Source organism: Furipterus horrens, unplaced genomic scaffold (assembly GCF_987537825.1).
Source record: "Furipterus horrens unplaced genomic scaffold, mFurHor1.1.pri manual_scaffold_3, whole genome shotgun sequence".
Lineage (NCBI taxonomy): Eukaryota > Metazoa > Chordata > Mammalia > Chiroptera > Furipteridae > Furipterus > Furipterus horrens.
The window spans coordinates 209105651-209124639 of record NW_028327173.1 but is presented as its reverse complement, the minus strand read 5'-3'; the positions used below and the strand labels follow the sequence as shown (position 1 = coordinate 209124639).

At 53.7% G+C, this 18989-nt stretch overlaps 1 protein-coding gene across 3 annotated transcripts in view; it reads right to left on the bottom strand.

The window, feature by feature from the left end:
* The window catches only part of EVL (Enah/Vasp-like), a 116422-nt gene that overhangs the window by 46097 nt on the left and 51336 nt on the right, over window positions 1–18989 (bottom strand). The window contains exon 1 of one of the 3 annotated variants that reach the window (XM_090271389.1): window positions 11086–11208. The exons of 1 other annotated variant lie outside the window; for it this stretch is intronic. In XM_090271389.1, coding sequence (XP_090127515.1) covers window positions 11086–11096 — 11 coding nt within the window. In that variant the 5' untranslated portion in view covers window positions 11097–11208. Of the gene's footprint in view, window positions 1–6969; window positions 7062–11085; window positions 11209–18989 lie in introns of those variants that run through there. One more of the 3 variants, XM_090271388.1, reaches the window with a different exon arrangement.

The window sequence follows — 18989 nt, the reverse complement described above, 5'->3', positions numbered from 1 at the left end:
TTGACGTCTGCAGGGTCTTGGTGTCTGCTTCTGGGAAGACCCAAGCAACACGCCTTGCTGCAGGCAGGCTCCGCCGGGCCCATAGGACCTGGCACGGAACTGGGGCCTGGTAAGCGCTCACGGCAGAAGCCCGGGGCCGGGGAGAGGCCTTGAGATGGCCGACCTGCGCTCAGGCCCAACGCGCCGTGCCTTCTAGGCACCCGAAGCGCACGCCGAGGCTCTGAACGGAAGCTGCCAGCCAGGGCCACGTACCCCCCTCCAAAGCGGCCCACCACGCTGTGAAACGCTTTAGTCGTTGGGCACTCCCCCTGTTCGGCGACATTCCACTCCCTTCCTCCCGAGTCACAAAGTTGTTCTGCATAGCCTAAGACAGCCCTTCAGTGGACCACTGAAGGGACATCTTGGTTCTTCCATGCACTATCCACAGGACAAAGCTCCAAGCCCCCTTGCCATCCGTCACTCTCCTCTAGTGAGCCCTGGTTTGTCACATTTGCTCTTAGAGTCTGGGTCCCACGACTGGTCATGACCACTGACTGCATCTTAGCCTGACACACACAGACGCCAGTCAGTGAAGAACATTTGGGGATGCAGAGATGAGGGTGACAGTCCCCGTCCTCGGTGAGCTCACAGCTACCCCAGAAAGGAGACAGATGATTACACACCTTACTTGGCCTGGAGGGGTTGGGGAGCCAGGGGCGCCTTTCTCAAGAAAAGAGCCTCAAGACGAAGAGCTTTGAACGCAGGCAAATTCAGGAAGGGGATGTGGGATCCTGGGGGTGGGGGAGCCGGCAGCTGCCGTGGGAGGCAGGGCCAGGTGCTGAGAACTGCGTGGACAGGGAGCCCCGCACCTCATGCGCCTGTAGGGGGGCGTGGACGGCCTTTAGGGGCTTAAACCAACGGAGATGAGATACAGAAAGTACCCCCTGCTGTGCTGGCCCTGGCAGGTACCTGAAAACCAGTAACTATTCTTGTTGCAATTACAGCCACAGGTTCCTGTTTCTGCTGTTGTTTTTAACACCTTAGGTTCAAATCGAACTTGTGGTTAACCAGAAACCCTCGTTTGTTTTTCTTTCTACCCCATGTGAATAGTGCTTGTTACTCTGTTATTTTATTCTCATGAAACCGAAGTGCAGGAGAACAGCCATTTGTTCTAGTTCCGGTTCGTCTTGCTTATGACCCTTTTGGGGTCTTGTTTTATTATGATCTTGATTGCTCTCCAGCTTCGACACTGCCGCTCGGCTCCGAGCAGTCGGCGGTCTCCGCACGCTCACCTGGGTGACGCGCACACGGGGCCGCACGCACACCCGGAGGCGGCACAGACTCTGTCTAAATCATGCATCGCTTGGGGAAAGGAAGTTTGACAGACAAGCATTTTATTTTTTAAAATATTATTTTTGAGTGACTGAACTGTTTTGTAAAAAATGCAAACATATGAAACTCCCTTGCTAACCGTGGGAGTCTGTCCACGTGCCCTCCCACGGACCCCATGCCATGTGCGCCCGTGCAGACGGGGCCTCTGCGCCGCTGCCCACCTGCCCGGCTCGGAGGAACACCAGGCCGCACGGCGCTTGGGGAGAAGCTACAGCCGGTCCGCAACATACGATCCCAACAGCCAGCGGGTAAGTGGGGAAAACGGCCAAAGTCCTCGGTTTGGTTTGTTCTCCTGATGCTGAACTACTAGACTGAAGGACGTCCCCCCAGAGCCTAACAGGCTGCTGAGCAGTGCCCTAACCTTCGGGAAGTCAGCCCGAGCCGCGTGCCCGGTCAACACCCCCGGATCAGCACGGGTGCCCTGTCCTGCCAGCGGCCGGTTGCTGGCTTCCCCACTCCCCACAGGACCAGGAAGGAGTCTCTGAACGTGTCACAAACTGACACAGACACCCTTCCCTGCGCATGGCCACCTTGGAATTCCTTCCACCCTACAAATAACTCTCAGGGCTCCTCCAAGCTTTTACTGCAAAAACCGGAAGAACCGCGTGCAAGTGCCTAGTCAGCGCAGAGGGGTGCAAAGCCGCAAGGGGACAGAGAGGGGCGGGGCTGTCGCAGCGGCTGCTGGTGCACGTGCACCCAGGCTGGGCGCGGGAAAGGATGGCACCCAGGCCTACGAGAGAAGACCGGCTCCTCCAGCCCTGAGCTCACTTCTGCCTCTTATCACAGACTTGCCAGTTTGCCCTGCAGATGGGTCTGTCTGTCCTGCTGGGTGTGAGCTCCGGGAAGGCAGGGCCTCGCGTTCCCCTTTGTAAATCCAGGCCTGTGTGCTGTGGACCCCAACAGCCGCTTGCTGAAGAAATAGCTCTAACTGGGAAGACGTGCGTTTACGACGGTGTGCCCGTGGGTGCCTGTTAAAGCCCTGCTCCTCAGTTTCCCCGAGAGAGCAGCCGGCACACAGAAGCATCTGTTAGAGACTGCCGTCAGCGCTCTCTGCCGCAGAGGCCTGGGGTCGGAGTCGGGAAGCCGTGACCCGCAGGCGGCGAGGCCCGCTGCAGGGGCATGTTGGCTCCGCCCGTCCGGGAGCCTGGCACGCCGCTCCTGGCCGCGCGGGGAACGCCGGCTGCCCTCCTCTGCTCCTCCGGAGGGTCAGCCTGGGAGCCATCGTTCTGGGGCTGGACCTCCTCCTGGGTCAGTGCCTCCTGGTCTCCCCCAGCGTTGGCCGGACTGCGGCTCCCTTCAGAGGGAACAACCTGTCACTGTCTGATCATGTCTCCCCAGGACAGCTGGGACCCCGGGTTTGCCTGAGACTGAGGGACTTCCTGGGTGGTAGGACATGCAGCGGTAAAACCAGGGCGAGGGTCGCCCCGCTGGGGGCTCCTCGGTCCCCAACCACAGGAGCTGTCACCAGGTTAAGCTGCTAATAAACACCCTCAGAGTGGGGACTGGCTGCTGTGAGCTGTCCCCTCCCCCCACTGCCTGCCTGCACATTTGCTTCCTCCACTGCCCCACCAGGCCCCACGGGCACCTGGCTTGTCCCGAATACATGCTGAGCTCCAGATAAGGTCTCGGGCCTGCGTTTCCCGGCTCCGGCGGGTGCTCTCCAGCTCTCCGACCACCCGCTCTCCCTCACCGAGTCCCACACTGCTGGCAACCTCCTCACTTGTGCGAATCTCTCCCACTGGAACCCCAATGTTTACACTCTGCTGGTTCTCGTGATTCCTTTTCAGTCTCCCTCACAGGCTGTGTCTGACTCTCTGCCCACATCGGGGGTTCTGACCTTGGGGTTCACGGAAAGGCTTAAAGAGTGCTAAGGATCAATCCCGAGAAAGGATTTACAGAAGTGAGTATACAAGCTTTCCCTCAAACGGGTTTTACCCTGTTCTCAACAAGTCTTTGCTCCCAAAACAGATCTGAAAGCCACCTCAAACCTCTGTGTTCCCCAACATGAGCTACTCAGACTTTCTTCTCTTTGGGCTCTCCGCCTGTGGTTCCCCAAACCGTGTGCATTGTAGGAATCAGGTAAGGAGTTTGTTAAAACACAAACTCTCAGACCCCCCTTCGGGAGGTTCTAATTCAGTGGGTCTCGGGTGGGGCCTGGGTCTCGTAGTTCAACACACATTCTTGTCAGTTCCCACGCAAATGGCCGATGAAGCCAACCTCAGGAACACTAACTTTCCGATCTTCCCACGGGCCTCCCACCCATGGCGGAGTTCCCGTGATCACCAGCACACGGTCGCACCCCACGCTGACCTCTGATCCCGTCCTCCAGGCTACGGAACCAAACTCCCGACTACGGCGTGCTTCCACCCGGATGTGCCCCTGAGACCTCACAGCTCAGCAGGCTAGAATCAGGAAGCCTTCTCTTCACCAGCCCCCCCAGTCTCCCCAGTCTCCCCAGGCTGCAACCAGAGAGCTGCCTCTCCCTGCCTCACCCCCTGTGGCTGTCCACCGGCCACTCCCTGAGTACCACCTGGACCTGTCCCTTTCTCTCCCTCCTGGCTCTCGTGTCCCAGCCCTTAGCATTTCTCAGCCAGACCTCCACACTTGGCTCCTGCTATTCTTCTGTCTCTGGGTTCAAGCCTCATGTCCCCCAACTCACCTCTGACCCTTGTCACTAGAAAGACCTCCAGACAACGCGAATCTGATCGCGCCTTTTCTCTCCCCGGGAGCTCCGCCACTTCCTAGCTATGGGACCGCAGACAGATCAGTTCACTGCTCTGTCCCTCGGTTCCTTTATCTGCACCTGATCTTTCCTGTGTCCGTCCTCATCCCCTTCATGGGGCTGGGGGCGGTGGGGAGGAGAACAGGGCTTGCTGTCCCGCCTGGTCCACAGCGACATGGAAGAAGGTGACTCGTTACTGTTACAGCTCCGTGGCAGGCGCGGGTGGCCCTTCACCCTCTGGTCCTCCCTTCCCTGTTCCGGGCTGACCCTCCGACCCTAGGCACAGTCTGGCGACCATACTCACGGGTCCCCTAACAGACCCTACTCTCTAACGGCCTCTTTGCTCTAACTCATGCTGTTCCCTCTACCTAGGATGCTTTTCCAGCCTGGCCTGCCAGTAATTCCCGCTCATCCTAAAGACTGAAGACACCGGTTAGCTCCTTGAGAAAGCTTCCCCTGAAGCTCAGGCCGAGGCAGATGGTCCTCTGGGCCCTGTTAGCACACCCTCTGCCTTAGCCCCTCGACAGCATCCACTGGGTGGTGCAACACCTGTCTACTGTAGGGCCCTCTGCTGGGCCTGCGCGCCACCGGGACAGGTTCCCCTTCCCAGGAAAGCAGCCCCCCCGCCCCCCCCACAGGCCGACCAAGGGCTCAGGCCACCGTCCTCTCCCACCTGTTTGTGTCTGGAGTTTTGTGACAACAGGGCAGATTCTTTGCTGGTTCCAGGGAACCCCCCTCCTTGCTGTGCACAGGCTGCCCGGTGCAGTCAGGGAGGGGCACAGCCCAGCCAGGAGCCGGTGGCAAGGCTGGGCCTGCCAGCAAAAGCATCCTCCTGACACGCGGGCCAATTCAAGTGACCCTCTGGTGTTACTCAACAAATTAAAGAAGAAACAGGTTTCCTCGGCCTGTGCCCATAGGTCTGCATTTCTCTGTTTCTCAAAGCTCAGGCCAAGTGTGCCTGCCTTCAGAAACTCTGTGTGTTCCTTCCCCTCCGCTTCGGAACTACCAGGAGGAAGGCCCTCTGCTGGGCTCTGGGAATGCACGGGACACTTCTCTGCCCGTAAGGACATTATTCTAGCAGGAAGGACAGATGCTGGTGCTGTCTGGGTGCCTAACAGGTGTGCGTCTCTGCCCCCCACCTCCCACCCCCGGCCCCAGGCCAGGGCCCGTGTGCCTCTGGGCACCCTCAAGCCTTCCTGGCAGCTACTTAGAGCTTATCTTCCTCCCGAGACCGTGAGCCTCTGGAGGGCAGGCCCAGGCCTGATCACCAGGCCCCCTCTGCACCCCCTCGGTGTGCCATGGTACCTCCGCCTTGACAGGCACGGCCCCACGGCTGCCAAGAGAATGAGTGAGAGGGAACAGTGGGAGGCCGGAGAGAAGGGACTATAAGTAAACGGCCCCAAAGCTCAGTGACACTAGCCAGGCTCCGAGGCAGTCTGTGAGGTCCTGCCTCGCTGACTTTCAACATACAAGCCACAAAAGTGAACCTGAAAAGCGGGCTGAGGACGGAGCAGGGACACAGGCCCTGGCCACCTGTCTGGGGCTCCTGCCAGGACCGACGCTGGGAGCAGCAGGGAGCAGCGCCACGGTCCTGTCCTTTGCTCACAGCCACCACTGTGAGGCAGTGGCGGTCTTTCCCCCACTTTACGTGGGGTGACTTGGCCAGTCGTCCAGACAGGGAGACACACCACTGGCCGGGACCCTCCTTCCTCCTCCTGTCTCCATGTCCCCTCCACTCACAAGCTGCCTCAGCCTGCCATGTCCCCAGGTCCCAGGCCGCAGAGCTCAGGCCCTCTCATCCACGCCACTCCCTGGTGCCAGACTGGCCCTCATTCTTGTCCGCTCAGCCCCACTTCAAAACCTTTCTGTTGGCTTTGCACCAGCGCCAGCTAGGTTCTTGCCCCCTTCTGACCACTGCCTTCCCCAGGGTGGAGACCTGCCGGCGGTCACAGGGACAGTGTGGGGAAGGGAAGGCGGCCCTGGGTCCCGTCGAGCTCTGCCAGGCCTGTCACCTGCCAGCCACGGGACCCCAGGGGAGGCAGCGCACGGCTGTGTAAAATGAGGGGATCATCTTTCTCGACCAGCTTTGAAGTCCGTCGGAGCTCGAGTAAGACTGAGGACACAGAGTGCCGTGAACTGACCCCGATTAGTGCCCAGGCTGCCGTCGCGAGCGAGCGAAGTGTGGCCTCAAATCACATGGCGTCTGTGTGAGGGGAGACCTCAGTGCAGCCAGCCGGAGCGTCTCTGGGGTCCGCACAGGGCGCTGTCCTGATGGGGCCGTGGGTCCTGTCTGTGCAGCGCCCGGGTGGCCCGTCCCCCTGCGGCGTCTCCTGCGCCAGGACGCCGAGCCCTGCCTCGTGTGCGGACTCTCCCCGAGCCCCTCCTCACGGGCCTGTCACCTCCGGGGACAGATTCCCACCCCCGCAGAGAAGACGCTGCTTAACGTCTCTCCAACCACCAAGTTGAAGGCCTGCTGGGTGTTTGGGTCGGTTTGTTTTAAAAATATTGTTCGTCTCTGCAGCAGGTAACTGGGATCTAGGGAATCTCACTACAATTACTCTATTTTTGAATAAACGCTTGCTTTTGGGTTTGCCTAGTTTTGCCAGGTGTCGGGAGGGACCAAGACTCACCTGAGCTCTGGCCACCTCTGTTCTCTCTCTCTTTCTGCATTTGTTTAAGAAGTAAACAAGACAACATCCCATTTACTGGGTACCAACCCCAAGACGCTCAGCCTACGTTCCTAAATAATGACATTCTAATCTGTAGCTTACATTCCACTATTGCCCCTAAGAATACTAATCATTTACCCCGTTTTCCCTAAAATGTCTTAGTTTTTACGGACCCCCTCGCGCATGACATCTGGGCTGTCTACTTACTCTCGTTGAAGTCGGCACGCTGGGCCACTGTTTTGTCGTCGACACTGACTTCTGTGTGTCGAGTTCAGGCCAGTCATCCTGCAGGCTGTCCCCATTCTGGGGTGTCTCCCGTGGCTGAGTTCACAGTCAACAGCAAGAACAGACACAAGTGACAGTGGGGATGTTTCTGTCACACCCCACCAGGTGGCACCTAGTGCTGGCTGCCCTCTCTTGGAGAGGAAGGGCGGGTTAAGGGGTTAAGGGGGCAACTGCCAGGGCTCCCCGATGGGAAGGTATGTCCTTCTCAGCAACTCGTGAATCACCTGCAGGATGACTCTTCCCCACATGTAATGGGAAGAGGCTTGAGACAGGTTTAATGTCACGTTTGTCCTGAAATACTTTATGCCTGTGGGAAGGTGCCCCTGACGCCACCACTCAGTCTAGGACCTACGGTGTTGCCTCATCGCATGGTTCATCTTCCCAGGTCCCATAGCCCCCCCCCGCCCCCCGCAGCAGCTCTCAGGGCGTTTCTGTCCGGGGCTGCTTCGCACCCACGAGAACGACCGAGGCGGCCAATAGCGCCTGGCTGTGTCCGCCGCGCCTGTCCACCGTTCCAGTGTTGGAAATGAGAACTGACAGCTTTGGGTAACACAAGCACACGTTTCACTACCCGCCACAGTGACAGTGTCGCCACCTGTCACACAGCCGCTGGGAAATTCCAGCGTGCACTCACGAGGTGAGAGTGTAAAAGGCAATGATGTCCCAGGATTACTATGAATAGTTGTGACTCACAGACCCCCGAAGGGGTAGGTCTCCTGACCCCGTTTTGAGTGTTGCTCCATTACAGCAACAAAAACAATAAGTCAGAGCTGCGTGTAGTAACGCGCAGGCACCCGAGCGGTGACGTTTAAGTCCCACGTGCCCCATTTCTGTGAGTGTCAGAATGAAAGAAAGGCTCTTGGAAAACAAAAAATAAATGCAGTCTCAAACCCAGACTTCCTTCTTCCTGGCCAGTTGGCTGGGAGGCTCGGACCGAGCATGGCGTGCAGTCAGGACGTGCGCCTTTTCCCCACTGTAATGCCTCGGTCCCCGATGCTTGGACAGCCCTCCATGTCTCTGGGGGTCCAGTGGGATCTGGCAGAACCCACCTCCCCGCCCCACTGCTGGGAGAGCCCGGTATTCTCAGACTGACGCTGCCTCACGCCGCTTCCCACGCCTGCTCTCCAGGCCTCCAGTTCAGCCGTCGGTGGGGAGCCACGTGAGAGGTGACTGCCGCCAATCCCAGTATCTGCCTGTGTCCCTGGAGCCTGGGACACTGACCCCGGAGGGAGCGGAATGGCTGTCAGCACAGCCGTGGGACAGCTGTGAGGGGCTGGCTGGGCCAAGCTCCGGGGCAGCTCACTCTGAGGGCGAGTGGACAGCCTGAGAACGGGACCCGGGGGAGCCCCGGCCGACATCCCTGTGACCGGCACGGCGACGTGGCCCCGTGCAATGGGCCCCTGAGGGAATGCACAGCACCCACGTGGCACAGGGACAGAAGGAAACGAGGAACACCGCGTCTTGCCCTGGACGGGCCCCCGGCAGTGAGGGCAGGTGGCGACTGGCAGAGCCGCACAGGTGCGACCGGCGGACAGAAGACGTCAGCAGTGTGAGGTCAGAGACGGCAAAGGCATCCGAGGCCCCGAGGCCTGGACTCTCCCCCCAACTCTGCAATTTGGGGCACGCTTCTTCAAGAAGCTGTAGCCACGCCCCGCTTCGGAAAACACAGTGAACACTGGCCGGCGGTGGCCCGGCCGGTCTCGACCGTGCGGATTCTGTCCCGCTTCCGCTGCCGGCTGCCGGACTGGCCCCCTCCCTACGTGTCCCCAGGACAACTGCAGGACAACACTGCCTGTCTAGCTCACCTCTGCATATTGTGCCACCTACAGCAGCCCCTGGGTGACACTGACTGGTATGCTCGCTTGGTTCCTTTTAAAAATCATCCCTGAGATGCCACCTTCTCCTTGAAGTCTTTCCTGACAGCCCGGCTTCTCAAGTCTTGTCGCTCTGCCTGGCCACACTTACTACTGTCTGTGCTGTGGGGCTCCCACGACTTGTGGCCCCCATTTCTGAGAGCCCCGTCCTCCCCACTCGACGGCGGGGCAGAGGTGGCTCTCACTCAGCGCGCGAGGGCCGGGAGCAAAGCCCTGCAGCCGGGAGGCGCGCCCGAGGCTGCTGCCCGTCAGTGACCCTCGCCTTGGTTCCTTCCTCTACGAAACACGAACAGTAAGGGTAATACTTGCCACCTGCAGGGAGAGCTGACGCAGTAACATCTGCGAGCACGTGCTGGGCAGTGTCGTGCGCTCAAGGGACCCCAGCGCCCTGTCCACAGTGCCCAGGAAGCGGTTCCTGATTGGTGGGGGCCTGAGCTGAGTCTGGGAAGACATGTTTTCGTGCGCAGAGGCACCCCCGTGACTCAGGATCCGGATACTATACGCCATTCTGTCCGCAGGGGGAAGAACGGAAGTATCAAGCCTTTCTAGCAGCTGTCCGGGGTCCCCGTGCTGTGGTGCCCGTCATGAGAACGGCAGCCCTGCATGGCGGAGGGGCACAGGCAGCCGGGGCTTCGGTGCGGTGGGGCCCCTAAGCCACTGACCGGGCCGCTGTCTCCCGGCCTGTGCCCTAGCCAGGGAGTTATCATCACTGAGACAACGCGCCTTCTTCCCCTCACAGAAATACTGGGGGTACCTTAAAGAGCTAAGGGTCAGTCTGGTGACCGTGGAGGGTAAGTTGCCTAACCTAGATAAGCTACTGCAGGTGGTCTCCGAGGTCCTTTCAAGATGGAAACCTCTCAGATTTCCGCAATACAATGTAAAGACCTTTAAAAAAGCCGCGCTGGGTCCTCCCCACTGACTCTGACCTGGTGCTCCGCAGTCAGCAGCTCACACTTACAACCGGGGGTGACTGGGTCCCTGCCCCCTCTGGAGGGGACCACGCTTTGAGACGGGAGGTCTTCCGCCTCCACAGGGGCATCCACACATTCTCTACGGCTAAAGGCGAGCCTCCGAGATGACAGGGGACTGGCCGGCAAGTGTCCCTGCCCCGCGCGATGGTCCCACAGCCCGGCTGAGAGCTCCACCCCCGCCAGGCCCCCGCTTCGGCTGACCGGGCGCATCGGGCAAGCCCCACTTTCTGTCGGTTTTAATAATTCACTGCACAGTGCTTTCAGAGGGCCCTGCAGAGTCCGGGGGAAAACCCTGGGCAAGGCTGTGGCTGGTTCCAGTCCCAGTCCTTCCCCAACCAGCTGTGCGACCTTGAGCAAGTACAGGGACAGGCTGGGCATCCTCACCCACACAACTGGGGCCGTGACACCGTCCTCACCTACCCAACGGGGTTAAAAGAGCCAAGTAAGAAGATGGGAAAAAACAGCACTTTTTAGACACTGGGAAGAACTTTTTAAGGTAAGAAATTATAAGTTTATGCTGAGATACAAAGAGGTAATGAGTTAATCAAATAAATGCCTCAAATCCCAGAAGGCAGAACTCTGTCCTATCGCCGACCCCTTTCCCGGAGTCACAGGGAAGGGGACAGTCAGGGCAAATGTCACCTCACCCTCGGAAAGACCGCGCACAGCTAGGCGTGCAGGCGAACGCTGACCAGCTGCTACTTCCACGCGTGCTGAGCAGCGGCAGCCCATCTCTCAAGCTGAGGTCAGTCCATAAAGTCTGCATTGCAAAAGGAGCCTCAGGTCCTCCCTACCTGCTCAGCCATCAGATAAAGCCACCTAAACACCTGCGGGCTGCTCTGGAGAGAAGCGCCAGGACCCGCGCTCAGCACCTGGGCCCAGCCGCAGCCCCCATAGACAGCCCAGATCCCCCTCGCCCATCCGAGACCAACGTTTGACTCCTGAGTGCTTTCCACACAGAAGCCATTCAAGGTCACAGGCATCAAGAGACGCAGGCCCACGTATGGACCGACCAGCAGGTGCAGGGTGAGCAGGCTGCCAGGACCCTGCTGCGTGACCCTGAGTGAGTTCTCTGTCCTCTGCGCCAGTCCTTGATCCGGGATGATTCCTGTGGCCCCTTCCAGCTCTACACCATCACGATTCCAGGTGTCCTCTGGACACCCCTCCATCCCCCTTGTGGTCCCAGTACTCACACCATGGCCATGGCTGGAGGCTTCAGCACAGGGAACCTGCAGAGGTGAGTCCAGCAGTCCCGCCAGGCTACGCTGATCTGAGGACCACAGACCCTCAGAAGGCAGCAGCTTGGTTTGCAGACTCTACTTAAAACCAAACAGGAAAAGGAAGCTGAACCAGAGGCAAAGGGGAAACAAACCCCAGCTGGAAACTGAAACGAGGTAGAAAATGGAGAAACAAGAGGCCCCCACCAGTGTGGGCGGCTGAGCGCCCAAGGCTGCAACCTCAGGCCTCCAGGCACTTCCTGTGAGGACGGGCCGAGGCCGTGGGACCGGGTGGGACCAGGCTGTGGTGCTGCCTCTCTGCTCCCTTTACCGCCTGTCTCAGCTGGGGCCACGTGACAGGCCCAGGCCGGCACTTTCCCACCCATTATGGCAGGTGGGGGGTCGGGGTAATGGCCTCCCCAAGCTCCAAGGTCCCAGCAGCGCCGTCACTCGTCTTCCAGAGAAGACTACGTGATGACGTTGGAGCCAGCAGCTCGCGGCCTGAAAGGGACGCGGCGGAGGGAGACTGGGAGCCTGGCTCTTCACAGGTTCACTGAGTGACCCTGGAGCGTCACAGGGTCCTCCTGAAGATCAGACCCGTTGTTCCCAGTCCTCCCCTCAAACTGTGCTAGAAACAAGAGACAAAACCCTGAAAAGAACGCAGCAGCTGTCCTCCGAGGGCTGCCACTGAGGAAGGGACGGGCCTGTAGGCAAACAGCTGCGCTGAAACATTGTTACTGACAGAATAAAACACAGGCGCAGGGAGTCCAGGACAAAGGAAAGACCAGTCCTGACTGGGGACCCGAAAGCACTTGGAATGTTGACAATGTATCTTACAAGGCTTTCAAAGAGGCACATTTCCTTTTCAGGGCTGCAGAAGGTGCAAACCACAGATTTTGATGCTACGGGTTTCATTTTCTTTTAGTTCAAAGTATTTTCTATTTTTCCTTGTGATTTCTTCTTTTATCCATAGCTTATTTAGATTTTGTTTAATTCCTACACATTCGGTGTTCTCCTTCATTTGTTACTGTTATTTACTGTTAATTGAATTCTACTGTGGTCAAAGAACATACTTAGAATAATTTCTTCTTGGACTCTTCCTGGTATGAGTGCAGTCCTTTCACACTTAGGAAGACCTGTCTTAGGTGCGGTGTCCTAGAAACATCAATTAGGTCAAGCAAGTGCCATTCAGGTCATCTACGTCCTTATTGGTTGTTGTTATTTGTTTGTCTAACTGTTCTATCCACCACTGAGAAAAAGGTTTAAGAACATCAACAACTGTGATTGTGGATTTGTTGATTTCTTTAATTCTGTCAATTTTAACTTCATGCCGTTTGAAGTTCTTGTTAGGTACAAATATTTTTATGACTTATATCTTCCTGATGAACTGACCCTTCCACCAGTATGAAAATGCCCCTTTATCACTGGCAGCGCTCTGTCTTTAAGTTGACTATCTGACATTAACGTAGCCATGTGAGCTTTTTTATGCTATTTGTCTGGTATATCTTTTTCCATCTTGTACTGGTGTTCTATTACTGCTGTAACAAATTACCACAAACTTAGAGCTTGTAAAGACACCAATAGACCTCAGGTTTTGGAAGCGCTACGTTTCCTTCTGGAGGCTCTAGAGAATCATTTGCTTGCCCTTTCCAGTGTCCAGAAGACACCTGCATCCCTTGGCTCAGGGCCCCCTCCGTCTTCAAGGCTAGAGGTATAGCAGCTCTAGGACTTCTCTTCCATCCTAACATCTACTTCAGGCCACAGCCAGAGAAGGATCTCCACTCTTGTCTCTACTTATGGTCACACTCCAATTATTTTTTGGTTTTTTAAAGCCTTTATTGAGGTATAGTTGTCAAAAAACTGTATATTTAAGGTGTATGCCTTAAGGTTTTGATACATGTATACATTGTGAAATCATCACCACAATCAAGTTAGTTAACATGTCCATCAGCTCACAGAGTCACTATTTTCTTTTCTGTTTTAGATTCTCCACTTTGAAGAACTCATGTGATCAGACTGGGCCCAAGGGTCTAGACTGCCCCATCTCAAGGACCATAACTTTAATCACATCTGCGAAGTCCCTTCTGCCATGTAAACTGACAAATTCACAGGGTCTGGGGATTAGGGTGGGGAGGCAGCACTCCTCTGCCTGCTACACATCTTTTGTCCTCAACCCATCTATATCTTTGTATCTAAAGTGTCTCTTGTAGGCAGTCTTGCATTTTCTTCCAATCTGAGAACCTCTATCTTTTAATTGGAGTATTTAACCCATCTACATTTATTGGTATCGTTAGCTATAGGTCTACCATTTTGCTATTTGTTTTCTGTCTCATCTGTTTTTGGTTTTCCTCTTCCTCTTCTTACATTCTTCTGAGTGAACAAATTACCTTTTAGAATTCTATTTTAATCTTGCTATTGGCTTTTTAGCCATACATCTTTATATTATTTTTAGAGGTCTTTTTAGGTATTATTACAACATGCATTCTTAACTTCGTATAGCATGCCTATCTTTAATATTGACCACTTCATGTAAAACGTAAGAAAACTTTACAATTGCATGAATCCACTCCCACCATTTACAGTATAGCAGTCATGTGTGTTACATATTCACAATACAATGCCATATATTTCTATTTTAAACGATCATATGTATATATGCATATATATTTGATTTTAAAAATTCTTTTATATTTACCAACATGCTTATCCTTTTCACCTTCTCTAAACACCTGTTTCCTGGTGTCGTTTATCCCCTGCCTGAGGAATTTCCATCAGCATTTCTTACACAGCAGGTAGGCTGGCAATACATTCTCTTAGATTTTGTTTTTTGAATTCTGAAAAATATCTTTACCCACATTATTGAAGTATCTGTTTTCTGAATCAAGAATTCTGAGATTTTTTTTCTTTCAGCATTTAAAAAATGTCCCACTGTCTTCCGGCGCCCATGGTTTCTGATGAGAAGTCAGCCATCATTCGTATTTCATCTGTATATAACATATCATTTTTCTCCTGGTAGCTTAGTATTTTTTTCTTTTTCTCTGGCTTCTAGTAGTGTGACTCTGATGGTCTGAGTATAGTTTTCTTTATAGTTGTCCTGAGAGGGGCTTGCTGAGATTTTTGAATATGTCAGTTAAGGTTTTTCACCAACTTTGGGAAATGTTTAGTACAAGAATCCTTCTGCTGCTCTGTCCTCGCCCTCTGGAACTCCAATTACACATATGCAGACCTCTTGGAATTACCCATAAGGCACCAAGATACTGTTTTTCTCCCAGTATTATTTCCGTGGTTTTCAGATTAGATGATTCACTAACCCTTTCTAACAGAGTCTTCGATCCACTTTTAATCTCATCCAGTGAGCTTTAAAATTTCATTTATAATACTCAAATTTCCATTTGGTAAATTTTTAAATAACTTCAATTTCTCTGTTGCGATTCTCCATTTATTTGCTTATTTTATCCACCATTGCTCAAGTCTTTGGACATATTTATAATAGCAACTTTGAAGTACTTGCCAGCTAATTCCAACTTCCAAGTCACCTCAGAGTCTACTAATTGCTTTTTTCACTTAAGCATAGGTCGCATCTTCTGACTCCTTATTGTCCACTAATCTATGATTGTATGTTAGAGACTGTTATTATACACGGAGGTGAGTATCAGTTATACTGTTTTCCTTTAAAGGTACTGAGTTTGTCATGGCAGGCAGGTAAATTAATGGCAAATCCTTCTGATGTTGTGGAGTTAGACTAATTCCTAAGCTCTATTTCCATTTTGAACTTCACCCTTACTCACGGACACAGTCCCTACTGCCAAGGCATGGCTCTTCTGGGTGCCTGAGGTGCTCAGTGGGGCTCTTACTCGGATCAGCGGGGATGTCCGACACCTCCTAGCACTGCGTGGCCTTCAGCGGCAGCACTCGCCCATCAGCCCTGCAGCGGGCACTCCGCGCTAGGCCTCACGGACGGTCCCACTGTACACACGTACAACCAACCCTCAGCTAACAACCCAACGGGAATACCTACTACGCACACTCCGCTACCCTTGCCCTTACCATGGAACCCCTCCTCTCTACGTCCTTGCTCTGCGATTGTCCAGTTACTCGAGTAGCCTGAAGTTCCAGGATCTGCCTCCTGAGCTTGTTAAGATGAGCTTTCAACCTGAGCTCCTCCATTCTGTGCCAAGGCCAGAAGAGACCCCAGGCGGGAAGCCAGAGCCACTGTGGGGCTTACCATGTGTTTCTTCACTCAAGGTCAGCGTCCTGTGCTGCCTATTCGATGCCTGAAACGGCAAGAATTTAATGTTTCATGAGTTTCAGTACCCTTCGTATACTGAGGTGCTCTGCACATTTTGTTCCCTTACACAGTTGTTTCTGGCACGAGAGCAAGCCCACTACCATTACTCTGTCACGGCCAGAAGCAGTGAGTATGATTACTAAGGTGCCAAACAGCATGCTTTCTCGTTTTCTGAGGATCCCTCGAAGCTGCTGCCCTGAGGGCGACCATCTTCACTGCGAGAATGCCTTTCACTTCCACCCCTCACTTCCTCGGTCTGCCGCACCTGCTACTACTGCCTTTTCTTGGTTTCCTAAGTAGCTAACAGGTAAGAGTGAACTTCTGGGGGGCATTCTTTTAACTCTACCACTAGTTTTCATACGGCACTTGAGTAGATTATGAGAAAAAGCAAGAAATGTGGAAAGATTTCTGGCCAAGGTGCTATGAGGTATGGAGTCTAGCCCATGCTTTCTCACTGACATGCTTTATGAGGTCCTTGGACAGTCACTTGCCCACTCCCAACCCTGGACTCTCATCTGTTCAGTATAAGGACTGGCTGTAGTAAAAACCAAGGACTGCAGGTACCGTCAGCACCAACTCCTAAACCAGCCGGGCCGGGGAAATAGAAAATGTTGTTGCAAAAACAGGAGAGGAGCTATTGGCACTTAAAGAGCAATTCAGTGAGATAGTTAAGAAATGTCCTGTTTAAGCACCTTATAATGTGTTACTATCCATGGAGCTCAGCACCCAGCACACTGTTTCGGGCATAGCTGGTATGCATGTTGATTGCATGAATGAATATACGAGCGAATGAATACATGAAAGGGAAGGGCACCAAATCTCACAGAGGAAATCAAATGCTAAGGCATTTGGCTCTGTATCTCGAACATAGTAAATGCTCAATAAATGACAACTATATTGACTTGAATTGAAAGAAGGGTTTCCTTTTTTTTTTTTAAGTATATTTTAATGATTATGAAAGAGGTGTTTTCCATGTGTCTAGATCCCAATGAAAAGCAAAATGGTAGAAAATAAGTCAGGGAGTTAAACCAAAAGACACTCTACTTAGGAAAGCTACTTAAAAAGACGTGTGACTTGGGAAAGTCATCTTACTTTTGCGCATCTTAGCTTCCTTTGCTGAAAACAGACTGAGCTCTCTTCTCTCCTTTCCTGGTGGGGTGTTTGAGCATAAAAGGGTCATGAGGAGAACACATACACACACACTTTTCACAAGAATGTCCTTGTGTCTTGGGAGTGCAGAAAAAGGGGGTGGAGAATACACAGAATTAGTTACCATCACTGACACATTATGAAAACCTATTAGCAAAAAGCTGCATGACCCACCGCAGTCAAACTTGGGGTTGCCCTTCAAGACCCAATACATATATCACCTCTCCAATGAAGTGTTTCCCGAACCCCCAAGATAGAGAATATTAGTCCCACTGCTGTATTACTTCTGTACTTTACATTATCAATTTATTTATTTTTTAATTTAATTTTTTAGAGATAGGGGAAAGGAGAAAGAGAGGGAGAGAAACATCACTGTGTGGTTGCCTCTCACTCGTGTCCCTAACTAGGGACCTGACGTGCAACCTAGTCATGTGCCCTGACTGGGAATCGAACCAGCGACACTTGGCTCGCAGGCCAATGCTCAATCCACTGAGCCACGCAGCCAGGGCTTTACATTATCAAGTTAGATGTCACAGATCATTGCCCTTCGGAGAGGCTACCATGTTCCACTCATCTTTATAACCAGTTGTGCCAGCACAATTCTTGGTACGCTGTGAGTGTTCAGAAGGCCAAACTATTCTGCTTAAAAGGCGGGGGCTCGAGAAGTGCACAGGTTACTTACGAGTGGCACAGGGAGGGGACGCATACGGCCTTGGGTTTCAAACCTCAGCATTCGGGGAAATAGATGGTCGAGCCCAGTCTGCAGTACCAGGGGGCTCTGCCCCGAGAAACTTCCACCCCAAGCAAGCTCCTGAGCACTCACACTAGCCACGGCAACCGAATGTTCCAAGGAGGTAAGGATGGAGTCACAGGGGAAAACGATAACGTCTCTGAGAAGTGCGAGCTCTATAAAGGACAGACTGAAAAGCCTTCAATGAAGCAACCTGTAATATATAATTTAAAAATACGTATGTGGTCTTTGTCTCTGTTCCTGGGTCACGGCTCCCAAAACCTTGGACTTCCCAAAGCATAAGAGCAACGGGAGCACCACTTACATCTGGCCTTTTGCCCTCCCGTCCCGAAATTCCTTCAGAGTGATAGAAGTGAACAGAGAAGGAAAACTCTGACTCCAAAAAACCTCCGCTGCCTTGCGGCATACCTCTTCAGGGGAAAGGCTAAGGGAGTAAACCCCGACAGAAAATCCGGAGCCGGAGTCCCTAAGGCGGTTTGACGTTGTAGTCAACACCGGCAACTCCTGCGGCGCACCTGAAGCCAAGCTGTATTGACTCCGTCTTTCCCTTGGACCCTTCAGCTGCGAAGAGAGGGGGGGTCTGCTGCATGGGCAACAGCAGACCCTCCATATCACCCTGCCCAGGCTCTGTAGCTTCAGCTTCACTGGAGAGGACACTCCAGCGTCATCGCAAGATGTCGATTCAACACGGGAGGAGACAGATACCGTGTCACTCCCGAGTCGGACTGCACAGCCATTCTCGGCGGTGCAGATAGACTCTTAAGAAGCTACACCATCGTCTCTCGAGACGGACGGCTGCCGACGATAGAAGTGAAACAGGCGTCTTTGTTATTCCTAACAGGCCCTCTTCAACCACCTCTGGATTTATGCTAATAAGGTGACTTCTGGAAAGCTTCTAAGGATGGGCCCAGGTCCCTAAAGAGTTGGAGCTTTCAGCCCCACCCTTGACCTCCAACGCCGCAGGAGAGGAGAAGGGCTGGAGATTCAGCTCGACCACCAGGGGCCCATGATTGACTCACTCATGCCTCTTAATGAAGCATCCCAGCTGGTGAACCCGCATGCGTCTCCGTGCTGGGAAGGGGGCACCCCCCAAACGCAAGGACAGAAACTCCTGTGCTTGGGACCCTTCCAGACCTCGCCTCCTCTATCTTTTCATCTGACCCTTCATTGGTGTCCTTCAATACCATCTGCAATAAATCTACCTAGTAACTGAACTGGTCTCCTAGATTCTGGGAGCCACTCTAGCGAATTAATCAAACCCAGGGAAGGGTCACGATGACCTGGACTGTAACTGGCACCTGAAGGGCAGGGTCGGGTCGGGGAGTGGCCAGTCTTGCGAGGCTGAGCCCTGGATCCGTGGCACCTGATGCTGTCTCCAGACAGATGGTGCTGGAGTTGAGGTACACTGCAGTACACCCAGCCGGTGTCCCAGAAGTGCTTTTAACCCATTGAATAAGTCATTACTATTATAGTAGCCCAGCTGTATTCGAACGGGGACACATTTGCTCCTGGGGGTCCATCGAGGCTTCCCGGGGCTACCCTGGCAATTCAGCAGGATTTGGCACATTCACAATGTTGTGCAACCACCACTGCCATCTAGTTCCAAAGCAGCCTCATCACTCCAAAAGGAAACTCCGTATTTGCTAAGCTGTCCTTTCCTATGCTTGCCCCCCATTAATTTTATTTTGTGTG